At 39.1% G+C, this 10,155-nt stretch overlaps 1 protein-coding gene across 23 annotated transcripts in view; it reads left to right on the forward strand.

The window, feature by feature from the left end:
* HMBOX1 (homeobox containing 1) overlaps window positions 1-10,155 on the forward strand; it is a 188,864-nt gene that overhangs the window by 164,265 nt on the left and 14,444 nt on the right. For 5 of the 23 annotated variants that reach the window (XM_055295858.2, XM_055295856.2, XM_063610873.1 and 2 more), the window contains 3 exons: window positions 5,146-5,228; window positions 7,138-7,233; window positions 8,709-8,803. In XM_055295858.2, the coding sequence (XP_055151833.1) occupies window positions 5,146-5,228; window positions 7,138-7,233; window positions 8,709-8,803 (274 nt within the window). The other 18 variants (XM_063610877.1, XM_055295860.2, XM_055295861.2 and 15 more) reach the window with 11 other exon arrangements.

The raw sequence follows: 10,155 nt of genomic DNA on the forward strand, positions 1-10,155 counted from the left end.
ATTTAGCTTTTTTATATCTTCTTCTCGAACCATAATCAGGGCCCATATTTTGAAATTACTCATACCCCTGAAGTACAATGCCTTATGCATAGTCATGTAATACATAGTTGTTTGCTATTTTATTTCCTGGTCTACCTTTATCTTCAAAAAACTTTTCTACTTATATCAATATTGTGTGTCTTTTCTCACAAAAAGTTTTAAGAGTTTTGTAGTGAGAAATCTTATTACTTTTTAAACTTAAATATTTACCATGAGGTACTATAAATGTCATTTTATCAGTTTAGATTATACTGTATATCTTGAATTAATATTTTTTAAACATTGAAACATTACAGAAATAGAGAAAGAAGAAAGTTGTGCTAACAGTCCTTTGTATACACCTCCAGCTGCAGTAGCATGTTTGAATGAAAATTCATACTTTTTAATAGGCCTACATTTCTTAATTACAAAAATAACAGGTCTTTAATAGAGAAGAAAGGATTAATTAGTTACCAGGCTTAGAGATTTAAAACCATATTGAATCAATTCTTATTTTCTTTAGCCTTTGATTTGGAAAAAGTTACTGATTTCCTTTTTTACTCTGGTCTTCTTTATTTTATATAGTTAGATCCTAAAAATACAGATTAATTTTGATCTTTAATTAAATTTAATTAATTTTAAACCTTTTTAACTCAGTACAAAAAATTATATATACCATGAATAATTGTGAATTCTAATTTAGCTTCCAGAGATAGCATGGCTTTATCTATTTGTCACAAGAACAGAAATCACAATCCTAATATTTTCTAGCTGGTCCAAATACACTTTCCAAACATAAATAGTTACAGAGTTGTACTGATCATTAAACTAGTTCTTAAATATTGTACTGTCTCCCCCAAGTTCTCTTCTTAAAAAGTAATTTATAAAAATAGCATGTGTTTATTTCAGAAATTCAACAGAGAAGCATATAAGGCAGAATGTCAATTTTTTTAAAAATTTTTTCTTATTTCTCCAAGAAAAAGTGAAAATCATTCTTAATTGCCACCAATGTTTTCCTGTTTTTGCCCCCATCCCCAACACTCTCGATTCTTGGAGATAGTCATTGCTAACCCCTTAGTACGTACCCTTCAAGATCTGTTTTGCAATACCTCTTTGCCCTCTCTTGTTAGCAGTTCATTTACTGTGAGATCCATTTCTTTTGGAGGCCCCCACACTGGATTGGTGGTGCCTTTGTCTATCATTATTGACTCGTCAACACTATCATTAGTGAGGAGTGTGTGTGAGGATGAGTCAGACTTGTACCCTGGCATCAGGTGGTTTTCAGTGTAGTAGAAGACAGATGTATACAGTGATAACTATAATACAAGATGAAAGATATGTAAGAGAGGAACAGATGAAGTGCGGTGGGATTCATAGGGCAAAGAAAATACCTTTGATTGGCCAAGAGGTGATATTTGAGCTGTACCCTGAAAGATGGATAAGATTTGCACTGCGAGGTGGGGGAGGCAAAAAGCTGATGTACTTGCAAGAGAAAGGCACAGAGATGCAAGGAGTTTACAGAGTTATTCCAGTTTCCTAGGTGGCAGCATGCATATATGGGAGTAGCAGATAAAGATGTAGAGGTTGTTTGGGGGGGACTTTGAACACCTCTATAATAAACCTTTGAGAATTTCTGAACAGGATAGTGACTAGAGATGTGCTTTAGGAATATTAATCAGGCATTGGAGGGGGTACAGTGTCATTACAGGCTTTGCAGTCACTTGGAAGAAAAGGGATGTCACAATGAGGTACACTGGCCAAAGAGCTATTGCTTAAAAGGAACCCGTAGGTCTTAGCAACTACTGTATCCCATCAAATCTAAGAAGGCCTTGATTGTAAGACACACCTTATTTGACGTACCAGTAAGGGAGACAAAACACCACCAATTTTAAAATGCATCCTGACTTCAGAGAACACAATAATGAAGAAATATGTATTATAAAAACAGTGAAGTAAGATCACTGTATGGGCACAGGGAAAAGATGAGATATGCAGGAAAGAAAGGAGAGAGTTGAGAAAATGAAAGGAAGGGGAATGAGGTCAAAGACAAAAGCGGAGAAGTTGACCTTGAAGAGGAGGAGAATGCATGCATCTTCCTCTGCCATAAGACAGATGAATGAGTAATGCTCAGAACAGTGTACAAGTTGAGAAGCCAAGCAATTAACTCATATTAAATAATCTCTGTCTTCATAAGAGAGAAAGCAAGGTCATCTGCAAAAAGTGACAGTGGTCAGTTTGAGGGCTTGGGGTAAGAGAGTATAAAGTTTTCAGGTAAGCGGGGCAGAAAAGATGGGATATGAAAGGCAATTGGTTAGAAAAGACCAATAGAATTCCCGACAGAAATGAGGGTCCCAGTTAAGGTTGAAAAATGTGGATTTATTAAAAAAACCAATTGGCCCTATTTTATGACTTTGTCCAGGAACACTTGGTCCCCTGAGAGAAGGATGGAAGAAAATAAATGGAAGTTGCTTTCTGCAGGGTAGGAGATTGGCTGGACAGGTATGGTGGAAGGACAGAAAAGCTAAACAATCTAGTTTCTCCTAAGGGAAGTTGCTGATTTCGCATGCCATGGAGTTCAGGCTAAGAAATGAGAGGTGAAGCCCAAAGAGGAGAGATAAACAGAGATTGTTTTTGTAACTGGTGGGTGGGGGGATTAAGCAGTTAGAGATAATAAAGAAAGTGAAGAACAAATTATTTTGAAGAGGAGGCATAGGTAAATACAAAGTTGACTGGGGAATTTCAGAATTTAAGATCATGGAGGTAGAATTCCAAGGGTTAAGCCTTGAAGATAAAGTGTTGTCTTTCTAGAGAACAGATGGGAGTATATCTCTGTGTATCTTGGAAACCTCTAAGGCACCCCGTTTATTTCAGTATGAAGTCTTCTTAAGGAACAGACAAGGGTCTTCACAAGCTGGCCCCATCCCACCTTTCCAGGCCAGTATCTCATCATTGCTTTGTACAAGCCCCATGTTCTAGCCACATTTAACTCTTCTCTATGCCCAGAGTCCTCAAAAGCTTTTATCTACCATTTTGCCTTTGCACATGCTGTTCCCTTTTATATAAAATGCTCTTCCTCCACTTCTCTGCCTTGCAACCTCCTGCACATTCTCTAGACGTAACTCAGATGGCACTCCCCAGTGATGCCTTTCCAAGCTTCTGCCAACAACACCGAATACGCCTTCATCCGTGCTCCCTCAGTGCTCTGTCCATACATCCTATGGCATTTCACCACAGGGTATTGACTTACATGTCTCTCTCTAGTAGACTGTGAACACTTCAGAGTCAGAAACTATATCATCTTTCTTTACCCACAGTGACAAGCACATATTATGTACTTAGTATCTGCTTTTTGTTTTTGTTAAATTTTGTGTAAATGAACTCATCCAGTACATCTCAGAAGTTATGACCTGTGCATTTAGGTCACCTGGAAATCTTGTTAAAATTCAGATTCTGATTTAGTAAGTCTGAGGTGGGGTCTGAGATTCCGCCATTCTAACTGGCTCATAGGTGACAGCCATGCTGTTAGTTCTCAGAGTTAATCCAGAGCATCTCAGCCTAAGTAAATAGGCATAGAGCAGAGACAAAAGCCATTAGAAATGTGAAAGTGGAGCGATTATGAGGGTAGTGACTTGGAAAAATCCTCAGTATGAACACTGGAGTCCCAGAAATGATAGGAGAAAATCACGCAGGAAGAGATGCTCAAATAAAGCAGAAGACCGTGGTGGAGGGTGGTAGTTGACAAGACTGGGAGGATATAGCTATATGACTTAAGTTTTACAGAAGAAAAAGATGGTTAGGTGGGGGCAGCTGCTGTGAGTCAGGACTGCATCAGATGAGGTTAAATAGATAAATAACTGCAGTGAAGCCATGCCTTCCAAGGAGGAGTGGGCAGTGAGAGGAGGGAGTAGTGTTAGGAGCTGGGTTTGTAGGTGATCCTCAGGAAGGGCTGGGGCCTCCAGTGCTATTCACAGTAGGATGGCATTTCCACCAGTGCAGACAGGAGTGCTGGAGGCATAAGAAAGGCTGGATTATGTGGAAAGGGAAACCCCTGAAGAAATGGTAGGTGCTAGAATTTGACAGGGGTCCATTTCCTGATTGGAAGTTTCCAAGTTCAAACCATGAAAGTTCTCCTTTTTTTAAACTCATGGGTGACTGAAAAAGTAGCATTAATAAGCATTCTATTCCCACATGCAGTCTGATGGGTCTGAGAATTCTAAGGATGGGTTCAGTAAATTTATTCTTTTTTTAAAGTACTATTGTACTTTAAAAAGTGCAAAAGTAATACATATTTTTTTAACAAATGAAAATGTTTAAACTCCTCCCACTAAGCCCCCTCCCCACAAATCAGTAACTGGTATTTAAGCTTACTGTGTAGTCTTCCAGCTTTCATCTATGCAAACTTATGTACACATAGGAATTTTTAAATTCTGTAATGGTATTTTCATATTATTATTGGTATAATACCAATATTGAAAATAATGGTGTTTTCAATATTATTCTGCGGATAGTTTTCCTCATTTAGAAATATGTCATAAACATCCCTCCAGGTCAGTGGACACAACTCTAACTTATTTTTTCCTACTAGTTTTAAATAGCTACGTATAAGTATAGATATCCCATAATTTGTTCTGCCATTCTACTGATGGATACTTGAGTAATTTCCAATTTTTGCTACTACAAACAGTTGGACAATAAAAAAAGTCCTATTGTTACCAGTGCCTAAATAATATAGCTCTGTGACTTGAATCAGTCACACATATCAAAAATAACTTTTATATCAATGACATCTTTTAATGAAGCACAGCAGTATGTAGACCTGTTTTGTCCCACATAATAGCCAGTAGTCACATGGAGCTATTCAAATTTAAATTAGTTAAAATTAAATAAAATTCAAATTCCATCCCTGACATTAGCCTCCTTTCAAGTGCTCAGTAGCCATTTGTGAGTTGTGGCTACCATACCAGACAGCATAGAAGATTCTGCTCTCACAGAACATTTCATTCGACAGCCTGGATGTAGACACTTGAGTGTGGCATCTTACAGAATATATTTTTCAATGAGTTAGTGTTTTAATGAGAGTATGTTTGAAAAATAAAAACTTTGTGTCTGTATCGGTTGCCTCTGCAGTTACTTCAATGAGAATCAATACCCAGATGAAGCAAAGAGGGAAGAAATCGCAAACGCTTGCAATGCAGTTATACAGAAGCCAGGTAAGGTCGCAGGCACAGCCTTGCTCTGCGGTGCAGCATAGCGCTTGGTTACAGATTGGCATCTAGGACACTTAATCTTATGCGTGCCTTGGCATGGTGCTCCCAGCTCAGTCTGTGCCATCCTTCCGCAGGTGGCCAGTGCCCTGTCCTGCTCACACAGTACTTCTGAGGGATGTTTTTATGGTACTCAAAATCAAATGCTCACATAGGAGAGTTTTCAAGGAGTGACCCTACATGAGATATGAGACCTTGAAATTACTATTTTTTTAATGTGTAGATTTCCTTTTCTAAGAATTTAGCTAAAAGATATGAAATAATGTTAAAGTTTTAAATATTTAAGCAAGCTTTGTCAATATAAGATTAAGATAGAATTTTTTAAAACAATTGTTAAAAATTGTAAAATGCTATATTTCTCTTTGGGGAAAGAATTCTTTTTCTAGTTAGTTTCTATCTCCTTTCCACATTGAGATGACTTCTACTTAGCTAAGAAAAATTTAGGGCAGTACCATTTTGAAGTCCTGTTGTTCCAAAGTCAACAAACCCACTTAAATATTTCAAATGTATTTTCTTCCTTGTGCTAAAATATTATTTCACATTTTACAGATTTTGTTAAACATAAACCATTTTCAGTTAATAGATCCAGTTGATTTCCATGTGGCCAGTTATTTTGATTGGCCTAAAGGCTACATACAAAAGTATCAATGTTTTATAGAAATTAAGCAGACCTTCATTCTCCCTCACCCAGAAGCCAGACTTCTAACAATGTAGACCCTACAAACTGCTCCAGTGACACACAAGTGAAAGGAATCTGTACCCTGTTTCAAACATGCCAAAAGTCCCAGCCCTAAAGCTGTGCAGAAACTTGAACTCTCCCTGGAACATTTTGCCCCCGTATCATCAAGGCCCTAACAAACCTGCTTTCTGGTTTCTTCACCCACTGTGGATTAATAGCCGAAAAACAAAAGGAAAGGTGAGGAGGGATTGTTACAGGGGGGTCTGTATTGGCAAGCATGGTACTATCCATAAAAAATCACATTGGACTTCAAAGATGGTAAATCTAAAATGCAACGTGAATTGTGCTATGTAGTCCAACCCAGTTAGAATAATGGACAGTCATAGTGGCCTTCAGCCTTCAAGAAAACATGTATAATATCCTCTGTCCTAAGACAGCAGGTAATTAGTTAACATAAGGCCTTAAAGATGTAAGTAAATTTCTGTTGTCTGGATACTTGATAAAGAATAACTTATCTTGGGTTGTTGTGGTGGCTCACACCTGTAATCCCAGTATTTCGAGAGGCCAAGGTGGGCAGATCACTTGAGCCCAGGAGTTGGAGGCTACCCTGGGCAACATGGCGAGACCCCATCTCTACAAAAACCACAAAAGTTAGCCTGGTATGGTGGCCTGGGCCTGTAGTCCCAGCTACCCGGGGGGCTGAGGTGGGAGGAGCACTTGAGCCCAGGAGGTCAAGGCTGCAGTGAGCTATAATTGCACCACCACATTCCAGCCTGGGAAAGAGAGTGAGACCCTTTCTCAAAAAAATAAAAAAAGAATAACTTATTCTGATACAATAATGGTAATTAAATGAAGCCCCCATAGTACTGTCACATGAACGTAGATCTGACACCCTAGCCAACTGACTTTGTGGAATTCTCTAATATTATATATGGCTTTCCGAATTGAAGCATGTTGTGTTACTAGTTGCTGTTTTTGTATTCATTTGCATATTTATTCATTCAATAATTGGGGTGTGTACATGGTACCAGGTAATACTTTAAAAATCCCTCTGCATCTATAGTTTTGGCAATAAATGTAATCAAAAACAACAAAATAAAAATATTAGCCCTTAAAACTAGTTTATTCTTGGATCCCAGATATAGATTATCTGAATTGTATTGCATGTATTCACAGGCAAAAAACTGTCAGATCTGGAAAGAGTTACCTCCCTGAAAGTATATAATTGGTTTGCTAACAGAAGGAAGGAGATCAAGAGGAGAGCCAATATTGGTAATGTATCAGTGAGGCTGCTTTTCTCTTGTGCAGCAGTTGTGAACGTCATGTTTATATTAAGATTAACTTCAGTTTAGAAACTGCAAGTCTAAAGGATCCTAACTTCTTTTTTTTTTTTTTTGAGACGGAGTTTTACTCTTGTTGCCCAGGCTGGAGTGCACTGGCGCCATCTCGGCTGACCGCAACCTCTGCCTCCTGGGTTCAAGTGGTTCTCCTGCCTCAGCCTCTTGAGTAGCTGGGATTATAGGCATGTGCCACCACACCTGGCTAATTTTGTATTTTCAGTAGAGATGGGGTTTCTCTATGTTGGTCAGGCTGGTCTTGAACTCCCGACCTCAGGTGATCCGTCTGCCTCGGCCTCCCGAAGTGCTGGGATTACAGGCGTGAGCCACCATGCTGGATCCTAACTTCCAGGCCTAACAAAAATTGCCCTAATGTCCTTCATTGTGTTTTTAATAAACCACAGTTAGTATTATTTACACTATTTGTAGTGTAATGGTAATGACATTATTTATAAAACTCATTGTTCTTAAAGTTCTAGAATATAGAATTAGACATGGCCCCTGAGCAATTGATTGCTCTTGTGGTACATTTGAAAGATACTTGTAAGATCTTGAGAAAGGGAATGTAATACCCAGAATTGCTTTATTATTGCTGGACTATGACTTAGATATTAGGAAACAATTGATTAATGGTTTGGAATGAAAGAGACTTAATAGACAAGGAACGCAGCAAAAGGCGGAGATAAAGAGCACTTAAGAAATATGAATTCTTGATGTAGTCATTTATGTATATATACACATATCAAAACATCACTCTGTACACCATAAATATATACAATTTTTATTAATTATATTTCAATAAAACTGAACAGAGAAAACAAAAATGCCAAAAGTGCCCTAGAGGGAACTATGAATACAGCTGAAAAAGGAAGAAATAAAGGATTTTTTCCCATTCAAAACTGTAACAGTAATAAATGAGAAATTTAAGTTGGTGAGTCAGGTGGGATGTTGGTTTTTAGCTTCTAAAATTGCATTTCATTTCTTCCATCCAAGTACTAACCAGGCCTGACCCTGCTTAGCTTCCAAGATCAGATGAGATCGGGCGCATTGAGCGTGGTATGGGCATAGAATGCATTTCCTTTCCTTTCCTTTGTAAATACACTTTTTATTCATTAGTACAGTTCTCATTATAGAACCCCAAGATAGGAAGACTGTTTAGTTAGTTAGCAAGTATCTATGAAGCGCCTAACATGCACAGCAGCAGAGACCCCAGAATGGCAAATGTGTGCCTCCCCTGACCTACATGCAGTTGAATTTCATCCATCTTACAGTCTAAAAGAAACAAATGTAGAGAAATGTAGGTTCTTGTTTAATTACATTCTAATTTCCTTAGCACAAAAATTCATTCAGTGTTCCAGCCATTGTGATAAGGTAACAGATAATTTAGGGATCTATTTGCTTTTTTCGAAGAAGCAGCAATCCTGGAGAGTCATGGGATAGATGTGCAGAGTCCAGGAGGCCACTCAAACAGTGATGATGTCGACGGGAATGACTACTCTGAGCAGGTAAGCCCCTGCGCAGCTGGGCGAGGTTCTTGGTGCCTGAGCAGGGGGGATAGTGGGACAGCTTAGTTCCATGGGTGTGGCTGATGGGGTGGGGGAGGGGAAACAGTCACTGTCCCTCCACTCTGCTCCTATGTCTAGTTAGATTTCATGTAATTTGAAAGGAATGTGGTAAGATTCAGTTGTCCTGTTGAATTTGTGAGAAATCGTTATTCACCCACATGGATTTATTGTCATACAACAGGATACTTGGCAAGTACGCAATGGGGAGGAGGAGGAGGGAAGAAGTTCAGAGGGAGGCAGAGAAGCAGAGAAGGTAGAAGAAGAGAGGAGGATCTGATCCAAACAAGCAAGTTACACCATTCACGACACACACTCAGTGTTTGAGAAATACTAGGGGCAGCTGGACCCCATGCCTAAACATGTACCAACGCAGGGCACGATGGAAGGCCCCACTCACTCTGGCCCCACTGCAATGGGAACCCTCCTGCCCAAAGGAGTGGTTCTTCCAGAGTCTCTGGCACACTGACACATGCATCCTCTCATAAGTGCAATACCTGCATGACTCTTCACCTCACCCTGATTTATTCTGCATTGCTTTTGGGGAAAATGTATTTAATTGTAGCCACTGCATGGAGTAATTCAGTAACTAAGACCGTGGGAGTCCCTCCTTGACCCCCACATAGATGTTGACAGATTTCATTAAAATTTTGATAGGATTTAAATTTCCATTTGGAATATGCAGAGAACGCATGGTACCTTCCCTTAGACCACAGCAAGAAAACTTCTGCTCATTTTTCTGGGGTCTGTGCTTTTTTCTTGCCCCCCAGACAGCTCATATAGTCCAATGTGTTCTTTAACAGCCTCTGTTTACCACACACCTAGAATGCATGCAAGTGTGTGCTGATCCCTTTGTAAATTCTAAAAACTAATCTGTAAACATCAGAAGGAAACAATGATGTCCACACTTCCAAAGAACTACCATTTTTTTCCATTTAGGACTCTAGTTCATAGCCCCAAGAGAATATTCTGTAAGTCTTTCTGTTCGGAAACATTCCTCTTATTTTTCAATCTACCCACATAGATGGATCATTTCCATCTTTTTTTACAGATGCCCTAAGGGCAGCACATTCCATGTTTTGTTTGTTTTTTTCCTTAAGGGACTTACCCTTTCCAAAGCTCTTTGATACAGAGTTCCCCTGAAGATGACAGGTGAGAAACGTACCCCTTATTTGTAACACCATCTTCAGTGCCTGACGTACATCCTGCAATGCCAGCTTCTTTCACAGCTTTATTGCTTAACACATTGAGCTGCGCGGGGAGGACAGCTTCACACTTGTTCTAGGTAAGACGCC

Source organism: Symphalangus syndactylus, chromosome 10, assembly GCF_028878055.3.
Source record: "Symphalangus syndactylus isolate Jambi chromosome 10, NHGRI_mSymSyn1-v2.1_pri, whole genome shotgun sequence".
Classification (NCBI taxonomy): Eukaryota; Metazoa; Chordata; class Mammalia; order Primates; family Hylobatidae; genus Symphalangus; species Symphalangus syndactylus.